At 42.0% G+C, this 19760-nt stretch overlaps 1 protein-coding gene across 1 annotated transcript in view; it reads left to right on the top strand.

Annotated features, from left to right (window-relative positions):
• ATRNL1 (attractin like 1) overlaps positions 1 to 19760 on the top strand; it is a 716247-nt gene that overhangs the window by 559100 nt on the left and 137387 nt on the right. Inside the window, exon 27 of the mRNA XM_063434704.1 lies at positions 5656 to 5763. Within this exon, the coding sequence (XP_063290774.1) occupies positions 5656 to 5763 (108 nt within the window). The remainder of the gene's footprint in view (positions 1 to 5655; positions 5764 to 19760) is intronic.

Here is a 19760-nt window from a genome sequence, read left to right as displayed (position 1 = left end):
GAGATACAGAATGGATAGTCAGGCCGAGGTCAGGATAACAGATACACAGAATGGATAGTCAGGCCGAGGTCAGGATAACAGAGATACAGAATGGATAGTCAGGCTGAGGTCGGGATAACAGAGATACACAGAATGGATAGTCAGGCCGAGGTCAGGAAAACAGAGATACACAGAATGGATAGTCAGGCCGAGGTCAGGATAACAGATACACAGAATGGATAGTCAGGCCGAGGTCAGGATAACAGAGATACAGAATGGATAGTCAGGCCGAGGTCAGGATAACAGATACACAGAATGGATAGTCAGGCCGAGGTCAGGATAACAGAGATACAGAATGGATAGTCAGGCTGAGGTCGGGATAACAGAGATACACAGAATGGATAGTCAGACCAAGGTCAGGAAAACAGAGATACACAGAATGGATAGTCAGGCCGAGGTCAGGATAACAGATACACAGAATGGATAGTCAGGCTGAGGTCGGGATAACAGAGATACACAGAATGGATAGTCAGGCTGAGGTCAGGAAAACAGAGATACACAGAATGGATAGTCAGGCCGAGGTCAGGATAACAGATACACAGAATGGATAGTCAGGCCGAGGTCAGGATAACAGAGATACAGAATGGATAGTCAGGCCGAGGTCAGGATAACAGATACACAGAATGGATAGTCAGGCCGAGGTCAGGATAACAGAGATACAGAATGGATAGTCAGGCTGAGGTCGGGATAACAGAGATACACAGAATGGATAGTCAGACCAAGGTCAGGAAAACAGAGATACACAGAATGGATAGTCAGGCCGAGGTCGGGATAACTGATACACAGAATGGATAGTCAGGCCGAGGTCGGGATAACTGATACACAGAATGGATAGTCAGACCAAGGTCAGGATAACAGAGATACACAGAATGGTGAAAGAAAACGAGGTCAGAAAACAGTAAATCCAATTCACAGTATAAACACTCTCTTAGTTAACAAGGAGCATGAGAAGGCAAGGACAGGCCAGGACGTATATATACCTTATACTGGGTTGTGATTGGTTACAGAGGTCTGTGATGTCACAGTTGTATATATCATCACAAAGCTTTACATAGACTGACATTATAAAAGCAGACCTATGGAAGGGTGCCATGTCATGAATGATGTCATAAATAGGGACCAGGAGGCTAGAGACATCACTTCCGCACTCGCATAGCTCTGCGAGAGACAGATATTGTGACGTAGTGTAGCCCCATCTATTGAGATTAATTTCATGTGCATTACCCTGGGTTGTCTCTTCTCTTTGCTGATCTTTAAATGATCCCATCGAAATGTTATTAATGGAATGTGACTCTTTGAATCCTCTGCCTAACTGCAGAGACCTTCAAACCATTACAGTCATCTGGGGCCGATAATCTGTGAATACATTGCGCTAACAATCCAGCCATAGTGACAAAGCGTGTGCTGCTCCGATCCTCCAATTCATACCCCACCATGTGTTTAATTGCTTTTAATTTGCAGAAAATGGAGATTATCCATATTGTGTGTAGCGCTTTGCCACTGTTCAGTCTTTTAAATCTGTTTAAATGAAATTTGTTTCTGGATAGAGAACATTGTTAAATGCTATTTCAGAATACATTTCCAATTGGGAAATGAGAGTAAAATGCGCAGGTTACCAAAATGCTGATGCCCTGATTCCATATAACCCTCTTATCGTTGTATCGTGGAGTAGAATAGAATGTTTATTTAACATGTTAATTACAACCCTTCATAAAATACTGTATGCAAACACAATTACCCAGATTCCATCAGTGATCTTCTTATAGTTGCATAATGCTGTTTACATACATCCCATATGAAACCTTTTATTTTAAAGTTACAAATGGATTGAGCACTTGGAATCTAGTTTTATTTATTGGTAAAAACACACAGTGAAGGCAAGGTTTCACCCCACGCAGGGGTCTTCCTTTACAATTATAAGTAAAACAAATAATAGCATTGCCATTTGACTCTGGAAGTGGCATTTAAGCAGTTGCCCAAATTGTTTAAAATTGCTAGGCAACAAAGTAAGCCACATCCTCTGTGATCATTTATAATCACAAACAGAACAATTAAATACATAAAGAAAGCAGTGCGCGGCCTCCATCTCACCGATAGTATGAGCTGTGTGTACGGGTGTGCCGGATACTTGTTATCTCTTTATAGTTTTCTGTAAAGTTGTGAATTGCTTGGGGGGGGCAATTATTAAAGTACTATATTTAAGAAGGGGGAGCTTATAAAGGTTGCAGTCAGAAGAAATATTTAGATCTACTCCAGTAACCACATACATACATAAATCCATGCATATATTCATTGGGAATAAATATATATATATATATATTATTTATTTATTTATTTTCCTGTGGAATATTTTTAAGAATCAACTACGCTTTTGGTTTGGCTACTCTTGCCTTAACTCCTTAAGGACACATGACGTGTGTGACATGTCATGATTCCCTTTTATTCCAGAAGTTTGGTCCTTAAGGGGGTAAATTTGAATGTCACTTGCAATTCTCTGTAAATGACTGTAAGATGGAGTGATTTTGCTGCTTTGCTGTCCCTTCAATCTCCCCTTTAATTAGCACATTTCCCCTGTCACTGCGATAGAACGGCTCGCAGTTTGCATGCACGGTTAGCCAGCTTCCTGCAGCTGCATTGCATTCCTCTTGACGCACTCCCCATTAACCCACGTATAGTATATTCCGTGTGTTCTCGTTGCACACGTGCTTTGTGAATGTGTGGTAGGAATAGCTAAAAGTTGACTTTTATTAATGTATGTACAACCTGAAATTAGTGACGGGTAATTACCTTCTCACATAGTAATTTGTACGCTTCCCAATGCATTTTCCACTTTCACAGCCCTGCCATTAGCATATATTTAATTAGCACCTAGTTCTATTTAAATTGCATTTTGCATGCTTCTCAAATTGAGCAGTTTATTTCCTGAGCGAGTCAGCCAGGGGCGTCTGAAAAGCGTAAGGTCATTTCCTATAAGTGACTGGAGTTACGTGATTTGAAATGCAATAAAATGAAGCTAAGTGCTGTGAGTAGTGGGCTCGGTGTCACAATAGGGAGCGGTACTTGTATTGTGTTAGGTGAGACCTAATCTGTTCTAGTAAACTCTCCGTTTGTATTCATTTATCCCGTTGCTCAGTACGGATTTCACTCAGCGTTGTGTTAGCAAGCAGGTTAAACATACTGACACCACATTCACTCAGAGGTTTATTCACTAAACACTGCATTATAGGTAACGGAGAACGAATTGTAAAATGTAGGGAAAAAGGAAATATTAAACAACTCTGCTACAATCACAGCTGGGTTATTTTTGCCCAGTTTTAAAATTGATGTTATATTTTCACCACAATTCACTACTTTGTCTGCAAATAAATAATTGTGGCGGACCACCAGAGTATCGCCGCCATGGATTCCATTTCCCAGTGTGAAGTAGCTCTATCCAAACGCAGAATTGATTATAGCTGGTTTAGCTTTCCCCCCATACATTAGTCGAGAGTTAATGTTGGGAGTAGATCTGTTTTATTCGGGTAAAGCATACTGAATTTATATTGAATTTATACAGAAAAACAAACTCCTCCCAATCATCTCTGTGTCTGTGAGATAATGGAGTCAAAAGCCTGATAATTCAATTATCGCCCAGTTCCAGGAATACATACAAATTGTACACAAAAACAACCCAAAACCCCATTAAATCCACACAGAAACCCCACATATCCTATAACCCCGGATCCGAGCACCCGAGTTGTTCAAATAGTGCTCAGATCCATTTGGTGTAGTGGAATTGCCCCCGGGTAAAGTTTTGACCGGCCGGCCACAAGGTCGTATCCCAAAACAGTTCCAGGGAGAAGGAAGCCACGGCCGGTTAATGTTCAGAAGCTCCTGTGTGAAAACATCCAAATGTGTCCCCTGGCTCTTAAGGCACGAATGTTCCCCGAAGAGCGCTGTCCTGGCTTGTCTCTAGGCGGAGCAGGCAGCGGTACAAGTTTGCCGGGATTCATGAGTTGTAGTGTCCGAATCTAGTTCCATGCTCTCGACGACAAAGTACCGCTGCCTGTGTTCGTCAGACAAGATGTCCGCCATTCCAAAGAGTACGTGTGTTTGGTCATACAAATGGTGGCCTCCCAAGGAGAGCACTTGAATTAACGACCTTCTTCGAAGTTAATGAGCCAGGGGGTGGTCTGGTTCTCGGGAGTATAAAAAGGGGGTTACGAATCTCCATTCAGGAAACTAACAGGGGGTACTGATAAACGAATGAGGAAGGGAACTAACACAAGTGATGAGGTATTCTGTCACAATAATGTTTTTATTCTGGCCTGTGGTCCTCCGTTTCGTCCTCAAACAATAATTTAAAGGACTACGTGTAAGTTTTGACTTTACGACTTTGATTTAAAAATGAATGAAGTCTGCATTTATAGACCTGTATTCATGAATGGAGTGCTTGCTAGATCTTGGTTAAATAAGTGGGTCAAAATAAAGACACATTATACAGACCATTACTGGATTAAATACAATTGTAATTAAAAGCAGTTTTTTGTTGTTTTTAATGTAAGGTGACATACTACCACAATATAATTATGTAAAATTGTATTAATTACAAGTGTAGTAGATACCTGGAATAGCCTTCCAGTGGGAGCAGTAAAGGCTAACAGTGATATAGAAAGGGTAGTAGATACCTGGAATAGCCTTCCAGTGGGAGCAGTAACAGTGATATAGAAAGGGTAGTAGATACCTGGAATAGCCTTCCAGTGGGAGCAGTAACAGTGATATAGAAAGGGTAGTAGATACCTGGAATAGCCTTCCAGTGGAAGCAGTAACAGTGATATAGAAAGGGTAGTAGATACCTGGAATAGCCTTCCAGTGAGAGCAGTAACAGTGATATAGAAAGGGTAGTAGATACCTGGAATAGCCTTCCAGCGGGAGCAGTAACAGTGATATAGAAAGGGTAGTAGATACCTGGAATAGCCTTCCAGCGGGAGCAGTAACAGTGATATAGAAAGGGCAGTAGATACCTGTAATAGCCTTTCAGTGGGAGCAATAACAGTGATATAGAAAGGGCAGTAGATACCTGGAATAGCCTTCCAGAGGCAGCAGTAACAGTGATATAGAAAGGGTAGTAGATACCTGGAATAGCCTTCCAGCGGGAGCAGTAACAGTGATATAGAAAGGGTAGTAGATACCTGGAATAGCCTTCCAGCGGGAGCAGTAACAGTGATATAGAAAGGGCAGTAGATACCTGGAATAGCCTTCCAGTGGCAGCAGTAACAGTGATATAGAAAGGGTTGTAGAAATCTGGAATAGCCTTCCAGTGGAAGCAGTAGTAAAGGCATATTATACTGTTAGTTGCAGTGAAGTTCTGTATTTGGTTTGCTTCGAATCGAGATGAATAAGCCCCTCAGAGGTTTGTTATCGGCTTTTTTTTCATAGCAGAGTCTGTGGATGTTTTTCTTTGTACCATGTATATATTGAATCTCACTGAATTTCAAACCTTTTGCGGTTGCTGTCTGTATCTGACTTTGATTCTGAATAAATAGCTGTGTGCATGATGGATTGTTTAAGCTGAAAGTCATTATTTTGTAATTGTTTTTTATTAACTCTCAAATAAATGTTTCTTCTCTTTAACAGCAGCTGATGCGAGAACGGCAGCAGATGGCGAGCCGCCCTTTCGCCTCGGTAGATGTGACGCTGGAGGTTGGTACAGAACAAACTGAATTCCTCCGAGGGCCGGTAGAGGTAAGAAGATATCAAAGTGTTTGTTTTTGTTTAATCTTTCTCTGTTGCGTAAATGAATGCACCTTTTTCCACAATAGTCTTTATTTTGTTTACCCAAGGTAGGACGTAGTCTGGGTGACACATTTATCCCAAGTTACAGAGTTACCATGACGGCTTATTACCTGTACATACAACCCCACAGGCATGACAAGAACCAGGTCTTCTGAATAATGTTCACATGCCGAGTTTAAATGATCGATTTACGTTCCATACACAAAGAGATCAGGACCAATCGGCATGCGGGAAATTCATGGTTTTTCGCTATACGAGTGTATTTCTTGCATTGCTCGTACTATCCCTCTTTATAAATACAGAAAGGATTGGAGACAGACTCAGATGGGTAGGTGCTGATTGCATGCAGTTACAGGAGAGGATCATGGCTAAGCTCCACAGCTCTTTAAAAGCCTTGGTTTCTGAATTTGATGGAAATAGGTGGTGCGCTGTTATGTAATGAAGACATACAATTACAATTGTTAATATATAGCACCAACATGTTCCACAGCACTGTACAATATGAAACAAGACAAACGTTTTTTATTCTAACAAAACCTGTATGACCTACGAGAGCAGGTGAAGAGGGCTCTGCCCCAACAAGCTCACTCTAAAGACATGAATTTGTCTGAAATTCTATGGACAGAAAGTGGAGACCAAGTCCTAGTACATCAAGGCAGACCCCCCCCCCTAGGTGGATCCTAACACTGACCCTTCAGCCTGCTTCCTTGAGCCTCTGGCAAAAATCTCTAATGAGACAGAAAGGGGTATTTTTTATATACACCCCTATACATTATTAACCCTTAATAGGGAACACATGGGATGGGCGGCTGCATTGTAACAAGGCTGAGTAATACAAAAAATGGATACAAATGCAGAAAGAAAAGTCCTGCGCTCAACTCCCATCACTACTGGGCGGCTGCAATGACTACAGTACACATCAGCCCCAATATATAGTAAAAACCAAAGAAAAACAAGTTACCTGCACTCTCTCCTTTATCCCTATGTATTTTTAAATAAATGGAGGTCTTTTAGTTACCTCCAATGGCCATGAGAGGATGAGCCATTGGAGGTAACTAAGGGGATGAGCCATTGGAGGTTTTTACTATATATTGGGGCTGATGTGTACTGTAGTCATTGCAGCCGCCCAGTAGTGATGGGAGTGAGCGCAGGACTTTTCTTTCTGCATTTGTATCCATTTTTTGTATTACTCAGCCTTGTTACAATGCAGCCGCCCATCCCATGTGTTCCCTATTAAGGGTTAATAATGTATAGGGGTGTATATAAAAAATACCCCTTTCTGTCTCATTAGAGATTTTTGCCAGAGGCTCAAGGAAGCAAGGTGAATGGTTAGAGTTAGGACTCACCTAGGGGGGGGTCTGCCTTGATGTTGGCAGGTGGGCTCATCCTCTCATGGCCATTGGAGGTAACTAAAAGACCTCCATTTATTTAAAAATACATAGGGATTAAGGAGAGAGCGCAGGTAACTTGTTTTTCTTTGTTTTTTACTGTATGTATTGGGGCTGATGTGTACTGTAGTCATTGCAGCCGCCCAGTAGTGATGGGAGTGAGCGCAGGACTTTTCTTTCTGCATAGTACATTCACACTCCGTGTATTGTTTCAGGTTTCATACATAATTACATAGCTGAAAAGAGACTTGCGTCCATCAAGTTCAGCCTTCCTCACGTATGTTTTTGCTGTGACTGCATTCCTCCCAAGTATAATTACTTAAAAGGAATTAGGTGAGAAAACTGGTAAAGGCTGGTGAAAGTGCTTATTGGGCTAATGCATCATCAATAGAATCTGTTCAACCAGGCCCAGACTGGCCATCGGGCATACCAGGCAAATGCCAGGTGGGCCGCGATGGCCATGGGCCGAGGCCAACAGGGGAGATCAGTGTATCTCCCCTGCTGGCCCATGCAGAGCCAGCGCTATCAGAGCGCGGGCCCTGCTGTGTGCCTTCATGGGTCGATGGGGAGACAAACTATTTCCCCCCCTGGCTCACAGGCACTGAGACGCGGCTGCCGACGGGGGAGCTCTATCCTGCAGCTCCGCCGGGTTCCTCTCGAGAGATTGAAACGTTGCTGAGGTTACTATGGCAACGCTCCGATCTCGCAAGAGTGAACTCTACCCCAGGAAATGCAGGGTAGAGTTCACTCCTCATTAGACCACCAGGGATTTCCCACCGGACCACCAGGGCTAGCAGCAATGTCCCCTCTCCCAGACAAAGGTAAGAATGGAGGGGGGACATAAATAGAATAATAATAATAATACAAATAATTATAAAAAATGCACATACATATTTTTTATCTTTACCCCACAGCACCCCAAACACCACACTACACCCCTCACATGCACACACCAAACCCCAAACATCACACTACACATCAAACACCACACTGTATCCCTCACATGCACACACTACACCCCAAACACAACACTGCACCCCTCACATGCACACACTACACCCCAAACACAACACTGCACCCCTCACATGCACACACTACACCCCAAACACAACACTGCACCCCTCACATGCACACACTACACCCCAAACACCACACCGCACCCCTCACACGCACACTGCACCCAAAACACCACACAGCACCCCTCACACACACACTGCACCCCAAACACACAGTGCACCACACACACTGCACCCAAACACCACACAGCACCCCTCAAACACACACTGCACCCCTCAAACACACACTGCATGCCCTGCACGCCCCACACACCCTGCACCCAACACACACAGTGCAATCTTCACACACACACAGTGCACCCCCCCCCACACACACACACACACTGTACCCTTCACACACACTGCACACTTCACACACACACTGCACACTTCACACACACACTGCATCCTTCACACACACACAGTGCACCCTTCACACAGACAGTGCACCCTTTACACATATTACATTCTAGACACACACACACTACATACCTTAAACACACACCCTACATCCCGTACATAACTATGGATCCTCTACACACATACACACTAGAATCTGTATACACACTCTGAATCTTCTACCTACACACACACACTCACTAAATCTCCTACGCACACTCTGGGTTTTCCACACACACTAGATCCCCTACGCACACAATAGATCCCCTATAGACACACAATGCACCACCTGCACACACTACATTAATGACATACACATTCTGGATCCCCTATGAACACACTAGATCCCCTGTAAGCAAACACACACTACTTTCCCTAAACACACACACTTTACAACCCCTACACACACTACATCATCTATACACACATACACTACAACCCCTACACACACTACATAATCTATACACATATACAATACAGCCCTTATGCACACACTCGCTACATCACCTATACTCACACTCTCTACAGCCCCTAGCCATACATATTACACCACAAACACAGCACAACCTAAGCCGACATTTACACAAAACACCACACCACAATCAACTCTACACACACTCAATCCCACAAGCAGGGTCTAAACACATGTACAATACGCTTTCCTCACACTTTTGTCCTTTGGTTTCCCACCTATAGAGACACCGGAGAAATTTCACGAGCAAACACAGCACAAGCATGTTATTAAATTTGCTTGCACTGCATAGAACAAATATCCTAATGTCCCTTTTTTCATGCTAGAGCTCTTCAGCGGGGCTCTGCGCATTGAACCAACATGCTCCCTTTGAGAGGGGGCGTGCTTGTCATTGGTGAGGACAAAACAGCCCCCCAATCTGGCCTGCCCCTTCTTAGTGGGCTGCTGTGATTCAAAAATGCCTGGGCCAAATTTTTTCCCCAGTCCGGCCCTGTGTTCAATCCTTGGGAGTTGCAGGCTCAAATCCCAGGATGGTTGACTCAGCTCTTCATCCTTCTGGGGTAGATAAAATAAGTACCCTTAAACTGGGTAATAGTAACATCCCCTGGATGTTGGGCAAAAATACATAATGCACTTGGAACCTAGAGTAACCTGGTGTTGTAAACCAGCAGTCATGAGTTCGAATCTCACTGGGGCTTGCTAGACTCCAGCATCACCCACAGTGCAGTACACTTTTCACACTTTTACTTCAGAATTGTGAATATGCCCTATAAACTAACAAATGTTTTTATTATCCAGTGAAAATTGCTTCATTCCATACATAACTACCACAATTCTATTTTAAAAATAATATCCGGAAGTATTACTTTACTGAGAGGGTAGTGGATGCATGGAATAGCCTTCCAGCTGAAGTGGTAGAGGTTAACACAGTAAAGGAGTTTAAGCATGCGTGGGATAGGCATAAGGCTATCCTAACTATAAGATAAGGCCAGGGACTAATGAAAGTATTTAGAAAACTGGGCAGACTAGATGGGCTTAATGGTTCTTATCTGCCGAACATTCTATGTTTCTATGAATAGCCTCTATTTTTTGCCTGTATCCCTCTTATCTATCCTAGTGTCCCTCTATTCTAGAAAGTGATGTTGAGCAGGACAGTTTAACAATATTATTATTATTTTTATAATTTATGTAGCTCCAACACATTCTGTAGCGCTTTACAATATTATAAAGGCGGTAATTTAACAATAGCTGAGACAATTCCAAAACATTACTGGAACTATAGGTTCATGATGACTCTGCTCAAAAGAGCTTACAATCTAAAAGAGGTGGATAGGGGGTAGCAACCAAGCACCGGGGTGGCCCTTTAAGAGAGAGCAAAGACAGGTTTGTGGGAGGCCATAGCCTGTTTTGAAGAGAAGGATTTGAGAGGCTCTTTCAGTGATTGAAGACTAGGGGAGAACTGCTAGGGGAAAACAAAACAGAATAGGAAAAGCGCTCTTAAATACTCCTTTAATCCAAGGTGCTTCACTGGACCCGAGGAGGGCGAATCGTCAGATATAAACGGATGGAGCAGGATCTTAAGGTGAAGTGACAGGCAGATTGCTGTGTCTGCTCAATAAATCTACCCGTCACTTTATCCTGAGAGTCTGGACCATCACTTTTTGTTTATTGAGGGCAGGCTGTTCCAGAGGGTAAGACGTGCCCTTATAGCCTTGCACTCCTGTGGCACTGGGAGGGTTAAATATTGTCTGGGTCCCTGGAGTTGCGACCTCTGTGTAAGAATCAGTGTGTGTTATATGGTAACTCTTTGAATTATAAGTCAATATATCCAGCCTGCCAGAGCCTTTCATTTGTGGCAAATTACTTTGCTTTTGACCACTAAATTCTTCTAATGGCAGAGGGAAAATGTGTTCAAATGGAATGAAAATTGCAATGGCTGGGTATTACAACGGAGCAATAGCGCATGAAATGGTTTCTTTAAGCACCTTGCACGGTGTGGGTGTTACCGGACGAGGCCCACAGCTAGCCAGCTGTCAGATACCGCATGTCCTCATCCTACATGATCTAACTCACTGAGCAATGCATGTTACCTGGGAACACAGGGGTGAATGGCTCGGGGTGAGCCCTGTTATTTACTGGTCTGTCTGCCAGCCAGGGAGATTACTGTACGACCATATTCACACACTATTACACTCTCTCCTTTAACAAAATCACAGCATTTTACGAAATTACGGTCCTGTACTGAGCATGGCGATTTTACATTTAAATAGCTAGATTTTAAGATCATTTTAAAGTCCTGCTTTCGTACTGTGCAAAGAAATATCTAACTCCAATATCCGTAATAATTTATATTTTTACATGCTTACCATTTCTCTCTCTATCTCTCCAAAAATTGAGAACTAGTCTTTATAAAGATGGCTAGTCGAAATGTTGCCATTTGTGTGCTCTCTTCAATGCACTAAATCAAACCCCACTGCACATTTTCAGAGAGTGTTGGAATGTTTTTTTACTTGAATACAATAGTGGTGATACCGGTGGTCTCCATAGTGCCCCCTATTAGTTAGTGCTCACCCAGTTTTTGCTGTAACGATTTAGATATGATCAGTATTTGCATGGAGGTATCTGCGCATTCATAGAGTAATCCAGCTCCAATGAATTCCCCGATCGGTCATCTAACCCCCACCACTGTTTTGTCTGATCCCCGCCATTTTTATCTTCTCACTGAGCCCACTGATACTCAGAACCATTTGGATCAGGTGAACCAGTTCCCTTCACTGTTGCTTGTGTAAAGTTGGGGTTACAGGTTATGTTTATTTTTAAGCATCCCTTCTTCTGCTTCTGTAAACTGAGTTTGGTTAGAGCGATTTATTTTTCGGGGCGAGGTGAGACTGCTATCTGAAACAGTCAATAATTGTTGGACTGCAATTCTCTTAACTCTGTGCAATCTGTAATTTGCAAAAACTGCACGGTCAGCACTGGACATCTCTGGTCTGCAGCCTCGGTAGAGTACCAGGCTGGGTGTCCATTGGGAACAAAGACTAGAAAGTCCATAGTTTGAGTAATGGTTCCACTATAAAATGTAGACCCCCTGTGAGCTTCATAACCAATTATGGTGCAAGCCGTTGATTATTTATGAGGCTGTGTACTCTACCTGCAGTGATTACCTCACATTCAGTGGCCCGTGTCACTCCTGGGCCCTGTGTATAGAGAAGTACACTTCTTTTATTATTATTTTTACTTCCTTTGTCTTCACTGTATGTTTGTCCAAATGACATTCAGTCATAAAATAAACAAACTCCAGGGATCTGTGTTTATTTCAGCTGAACTTTAAGGTGATCTGATTAGATGCAGCAGAGGAGAAACCTGAGTCTGCAAAATGTCATTCACAGCTGCGTTTTTCCTAAAATAATGAGTGTTTAGAACCTTATTGGGCGCATTGTGTAGGTGTGAGTGTGAGAGGTGTCTCTTTATTAGCAACGCAATATACCTGGGTTCGGGGGTACAGAACTCCACGAATATAGAAAATGTCCTGTTACATGTAATGGGATCCTTTAGATATTTATTCACACAGCTATATCACTCTTAACATCTGAGCTAGTTGTCCAGTGAGTAAAGTTAATGTACATCTTGCATTTTTATGTAAATAAAATCACATCTACCAATTAAACCAGGCCGTATGCTGCACCATCGTGAATAAATCATTTTACGCTAGCTCCCTTACAAACACATTTACCGAAGCAGCTGGATCTGATGATGTCACAGCTACATACCCTAATTGGTGTGATGTCATGACCACGCACACCCACAAAATCAGGCCAACTACGAAAATGTTTTAATATAAATAATCCTTATAGAAATGGAGTCACATCATTTGTCACGTTATTCCTTTAGCAACAAGATACCGCATATGAACTCCCTTGGAAACCTGCAGCATTGTATATTCTCCGTTCCCTAATAGAGGATTAACATTTACAAGTAGAAGGCTCAGTCCTGTCCATTCACAGCTGCAGTATCATGTGAAGATATTGTCAATGTTCTTAGGGTTTAAACTATGAGGAAAGTGACACACATCTGACTTGTAACGAGGAACGATTTATCTAAACACAGAAGGTGGTGGTAACTCATTGCTGGCTGATATGAACACAATCTAGTGTCTCCTTGATGTGTATTTAGTAGTGTGAAGTAAGAGATAAAGGGCTGGTTGAAAGCGAGGGGCGGTTGTCTGAGAACCTTATAGAACCTTTCCGATCGCGTTCCAGAAAGGTTTAGTCTTGGGCAGTCCCAACAGAGATGTAGGAACGTGCCTGGGCTGGTATGGCACGTCAAACATTCACCAGTTTGTGTAGGGTCTATGCGCTGCATGTTTTGGGGCATCCTACACCACATAGATAAGACCTTATATGACGTCTCCTGTGCCAGTGCGCAATGATGAACCAGGTCACAAATCTTGCCCCATTGTTGGTCAGTGAAAGTCTCCCCCGATAGCAACCTCATATTTTCTCATGTATGAAGGCGAGCAAAGGTTTCTATTTTTTCTATTTTTTAAGAGCAGAGAATATATGCACGTTATTGCATGTAGGAGTGCGTCCGGGTCGTCACCTAATTTCTCGAAAGCGGTCAAAATCAGGTTTTTGGTGTACTGAGGTCAGGAGCAGCTTAAGTTGTTCAAACTTCAGTCTGTGCAGAAATTTTTCATGTGTGTCGCCCAATAATTCCCCAAGAGGTCTGATCTTGTCCCTATTCAGTAAATGTCGGGTCTGTATGTGCGATTGCGGAAGTAGGCACCCATGACTCTAGGCCTCTGGTAAAATCAGGGTTATTCATTAGAGGATAAAGATGGGAAGGATAAGTCCAGACTTTAGGGTGATCCTATGCCAGATGGTTAAAGTTGCCTTCAAAAACGTCTGGTTACATGAAAGTGTTATACTCTACGTTGGAGACATCCATGTCAGAGCTAGTAGAGAGCCACCTGTTTGAGCCCGTTCATTATCTTTCCACAACTTGTGTACCCCACCCTTCACCCATTCCAACACTCTTTTTAGGTGAGGAGACTGATAGTATAATTGAAGCTTTAGGTCTTGTCAACATAGGTACTTTAGCATAGGTTTGCCAGAGCAATCTGAGGGATGTAAAATATGCGGTCGGGATATCAATGGGGAGAGTCTGGAACAAATAGAGAATGCGTGGCAAGAGGTTAATTTTAGTGACCGCTATGCGACCCAGCCAAGACAGGTGGGGGGTTTCCATGTCTTTCCGTAGAGTGTACAACATGGGAATAAAGTAAGCTTGGTATAAGTGAGAAAGGTTGTCAGTGAGCCATACTCCAAGATATTTAAACGCTTTGTCAGCCCAAGTAAACCGAAAGCTACTACATAATACCTCAGCCCTTTTAAGCGGTAGATTGATGTTGAGTAAATTGGATTTCGTATAATTTATCTTAAAGGTAGGTAACTTTCCATAGAGGTCAAATCCCCGCATAAGATTAGGGAGCGTAGTTTCTCGAGTAGTGACAGAAAAGATCAAATTGTCCACAAAAAAGCGGCCACGTTGTGTTCCGTGGTTCCCACCTGAATGCCTTTGATATCAGGGTTGCATCTCACAGTCTGAAGGCATGGCTCAAGGGCAAGGACGAAGAGCAGCAGCTACAGCGGGCAACCCTGTCTTGTCCCTTTACAAATCTTAAAGGCGTCTGTGTAGGAGCCATTGATATGGCTGTCGGGCTATCGTACAACAGGTAGTGTGGGTTATAGGAGTTGTGGGGAGCTACAGTGAGCGGGCTGTTTAGGTAGTGTGCGTTATAGGCGGTGTGGGGAGCAGCAGTGAGCGTGCTGCTCAGGTTGTGTGGGTTATAGGTGGAGTGGGGAGCTGCAGTGAGTGTGCTGTTTAGGTAGTGTGGGTTATTGGAGAGGTGGGAACTGCAGGGAGAGCTGAGGATTCTTCACTATAAATCTGCCCATTAGCTTCTAAAATGTGGATTAAAAAGGTTACAATAAAAGTTTTTTTAGTACCTTATTTTTTGTGTTTTTTTTTGACAACCCTTAGTTTAGTAACTTTTTTGATGTCCAAAGATGTCCTCTGAAGGTCAATTTGACGAGTCCCATATGACGAGAGTGATTGACCAATGAATGTTCTTGTTATTGCCATTTCCCTTCTCATAGATTGTAGCAGAGTTGCTTTAATGTATAAATCTTGTTTTACGTTTATCCGATGGTTCCATTAGGATAATGTTTTACAAATGTCCCTTGTTGTACTCTACTCATATTTGAGAATGTTTATGATGTTTTTGCAATGAGGAATAGAACACTTTAAATAATGACATGTTATTATATCTTTAAAATATGTCGATTTCCATATATATCCACTCTCTCAATCTGCCAGTATGTGCAGGCTGCATTCTCCTAATACGCCGCCTGCTTGACCTCGCCGGTATCTTTACTACCCAGCTGTCGACCCAGAACTGGGACAGCCACCGGATAAAGCCGCCTGTCTAGTCTCTTGATACTGAAACCTTTACGTTTTCCCTAACTATGCAAACAGCTGGAGCCAGTAAAACTGGTTATGGGTTTCAAGAGGCTCTATTAAAAAAATGTTATGAATCTTTAATGTATTTTGATCTTTTGTTCAAAAAATACTCTGCTCTCATGGATATCAAACAATTGCAAACACAACACAGGTTTAAAAAAAATAATAATAATCTTTGTTAAATATGTGTAGTACAAATATTGGCACACCTCTAAATATATATTTTCATATGATAAAAATATATATTTAGAGTATATTCCCATTGATATTTTACATTTTTATGTACACCTGGGAGAACAGGAAATTATTCAAATACGACTTCCTGTTCCACAGGGGAGGTAACACATAGGCCAATTTCCCTTAGTCATGTATTACAATGGTTAGGACCATGGAATATAGCTGTGATGTGCGGCAAACAATTATTGAGTGTCAAAATTTGAAGTGGCTATAAAAGAAAATAGCAGACACATTGAAAATGCCTGTTCATCAGGTCAACTGGAAATTTTCAGGTCAACGGGAAATGTTACATTCAGTTCTGTGGTCAGATGAAACCAAAATAGAGCTTTTTTTTGGCAATAAACACCAAAGGTGGGTTTGGCGCACACAAAGAGGTAGCTATATGGAAAACTACCTCATGCCCACGGTTAAATATTGTGGTGGCTCTTTCATGTTATCGGGCTGTTTTTCTGCCAGAGGTCCTGGACATTTTGTTAGGACACATGGCTTCATGGACTCAGCAGATATTAAATGAACATCTGTCTCTGCCAGAAGGCTTAAATTGGGCCATTATTGGATCTTCCAGCATGACATGGATCCAAAACATACATAAAAATCAACACGGAAATGGTTTGCAAACTGCAAAATTAAGGTCCTGCCATGGCCATCCCAGTTCCTTGACTTGGACCTTATAGAAAATCTGTGAGATGAACTAAAACGGAGAGTCCACCTGCATTGACCTTGAAATTTGAAGGTTCTGAAGAGATTCTTGTAGCGGAACCCCTATACTCCGACTGAGTATATCCGTGAAGAATCTTCCAAAATCCAAGCATAGAAGAAGTTGTAGTGATTATAACTCCCAATCTCCAAAACATGAGCCAAGATTTCATGAAGGGGTAAAGCAATGTCTTTAATGGAAGCCACAGCTGGCTTTTTATGCAAGTACCCATGCAAGGGGCACTCCTTGCATGAGAGGGGACAGCAGTACAAAACAATCACCCAATGACATTGACTCTCAGGTCCAGGACAATCTAACATAAAGCAGTATAATCCCTCCTCTGTACCTGCGAGATAATTGGGTTAAGTACTGTATTAAACTCAATTATCTCCAGGTACAGAAAATATTGACTTTTTCACAAACCTCACAAAACAATTTAAAATACGTATAGTCATATTTCAGATAACCGAACCCCCATAGTCTACACGTCCCCAGATAGCTTGGATCCGAGCGCCCAACATATTCGAAAAGCGCTCAGATCCCACGAACATAGTTGAATCGCTACTGAGGTGAAGATTTAACTGACCGCTCTGGAGATGTCTGCCCAAACTAGTTCCATAATTTCAGAGGTAGAGGTTGGTCTAGTTCGGAAGTTTTTAGATGAATAAAAAGGTGAATGAACGGGTCCCCTGGCTCATAGGGCAGTATATGTGCGGGAGATCCAGTCGAACAACATGTCAAACAGCGTTTTCCTGGCTTGCTGCGAACCGAAGCAGGCGTTCGTATGTTTTCGCCGGTTTTCGAGCCAGCAAGTGGCCACCTCAGAGTTCCAGGCACTCGATGACTAAGTCCCGCTGCCTGCTTTTGTGCCACACAAAAAGAAAGCACTGAATTCTTGTGGTTTGTTTCAACTTAATGAGCCCGGGGGGTGGTCGGTGTTCTTTACTTAGTCTCTTCGAATGGTATCAGACTAGAGGAATAAAATATTAAGGAAATGTACGAACGAGTAGGAGAATGACTCTAGGGAAAGCAAAATAGGGATTTTGTCACTATTCTATATAGAGGAAAAGTCTCCGATCCCTTGCTATGTATTCTCCAACCTCACAAGTATGATAGGAGAAGAGCTGTTATCTTGGCAAAGTGAGGTAGCACAAATGTTTGACTAAAGGGTTGCCAATAATTGTGCCATGCATATATTTAAATAACTATTTTATGAATAAACCTGTGTTGTGTTTGTAATTGTTTGATATTCATTAAAGCAGAGTAGCTGTGTGTATTTTTTTATTTTATTTTTTTTTTACAAAAGAGCAAAAGGTTAAACAATAAATACACATTTTTTACTGCCTTGTTTCCTCATATTTAGCAAGGATGCCAATATTATTGGAGGGCAATGTATACTTTATGTTTTCATTCTACGGAAATGGATTTGAAAATTCTTCTGAACTATACGACCAGATATTTTATTTTTTCAGAGGATAGAAATTGTATATAATAGTTATCAAAGTATGATACATACAGCGTGGGTACATTGGACTTGTCTTGGTCTATCACCATGATCTAACTCACTGATAATCATTTTTCTAACCGTGGAAAGACAAATTGACTCTGCTGGGAATAAGCCCTTCTACAAGGAGGCGGGAACGGGTTCTGCGAGATATACTGCAGTGTGCATTGACATTTTTTCTGGCCTGCAGGCTGTAATTTTGTTTTCCTTTTAGTTTCTGCACCAATTAAAAAATAAAACTAAATGGAAACAAAGAAAGAATTATATTGCGTGTAAAGAAACTACTACTAATATAACTTAGAGGCCAAAAATGAAAGACTCACCTGAGTTATTTTTTTGTGGACAACGTTAATGGTATAGCTCTTGTGTAGATTAAAAAGCCTTGAGTTTGAGAATTTGTTTATATTAGTTGTAAAGGTGTAACTCGCTTATCATTTCCCTACAATTAAGTTAAACGTGGTTATAATGTGTGACCCCGCCACATGGGCAGGACACATCGACCAATCCCTGGTCAGTATTGCAGTTATCAGCGACCCCGTGACCAAACACCAACAAGGAGTGTCAGGCTTTAAACTCCACGTATTGCACACTGCACACAAAGTGTCCTTTAATACAGAAACACGCAGTACACATCGTGTACACATCATGTGCTACCGGCTTTTATTATTCTTGCACGTACCTTGTTGCCTCGTCATTGTTCAGCAATCCCTACTTGGAGGTAGATGAAATGCCAGCTTAAACTGATTTTATGGGTCATGGCATTCTACACCAGAGAGAAAATTAAAACTGGCATTTAATTACTGATTGCAGCCTGCAGGTCTTCGCTAAATGCAAACAAGATGATTTCAGCCCATTCTCTGTTCTCAGCAGGGCTGTGACACACTATTAGAACCAGCTTCTCAGTGACAACAAGTGACATATTCCATTTTCAGATCTTTCTTTGCAAAGAATACAGCTTCAATTATAGCCATACATCGCTGAAATTACCCGCTACTTAAAGGGGCTGCATTAAATTAAACCTGAGATCACTGAACCTTGGTTACTGGGTGAAAAGCAGATAAATGGTCTCTCTGCTAGTTGTGGTGTCGGGGTTTTTGTTTGTTTCTTGGTAGTCCGTTTTTTTAGCTCGTAAAACCAACTCTCCTACACATTACTGACTACATGTGCGCTGGGTAATTGGACCTTCCAATGGTGTATTGTGCTGGTGCTCCCTGGAGGACTATCACAAAGAAAAACTAGTTTCATTGGGGGGATTTGTGGTTTGTTTTTCTCTTTTATTATTAATAATATTTTTTTAGAAGGCAGCTTATAGTCGAGTGTCTGAGAGTGGAGTTGCCCGGATCGAATCCCTATGCTTGGAACAGAAATGTAATGTGGTTGTGTAGATCGCTTACCTGATCCGCACATTTTACCTCCATTCAAATAAATTCTTTGCTCAAGCCTTTTGGGGAAAAGTAAATCTATCAGCAATGTTTTAGTTGTTTTATTTAATGATTCCAAACTGCTTTAAAAGCATACTCACTCAAAGCCTCGCTGCTTGCTGTGTTCAAACCGCATAATGTAAAGATTTACCATTTACTCAAAACACATGTGATGTTTGGGTTTTAAGAAGCTACAAAAAGGGCAATGTGTTAAAGTGTAGACATTAGTCAAGTATAGGTGTAACAGTGGC

This window comes from Pelobates fuscus, chromosome 10 (assembly GCF_036172605.1).
Source record: "Pelobates fuscus isolate aPelFus1 chromosome 10, aPelFus1.pri, whole genome shotgun sequence".
NCBI lineage: Eukaryota > Metazoa > Chordata > Amphibia > Anura > Pelobatidae > Pelobates > Pelobates fuscus.
This window is presented reverse-complemented; position numbering and strand designations above follow the sequence as displayed.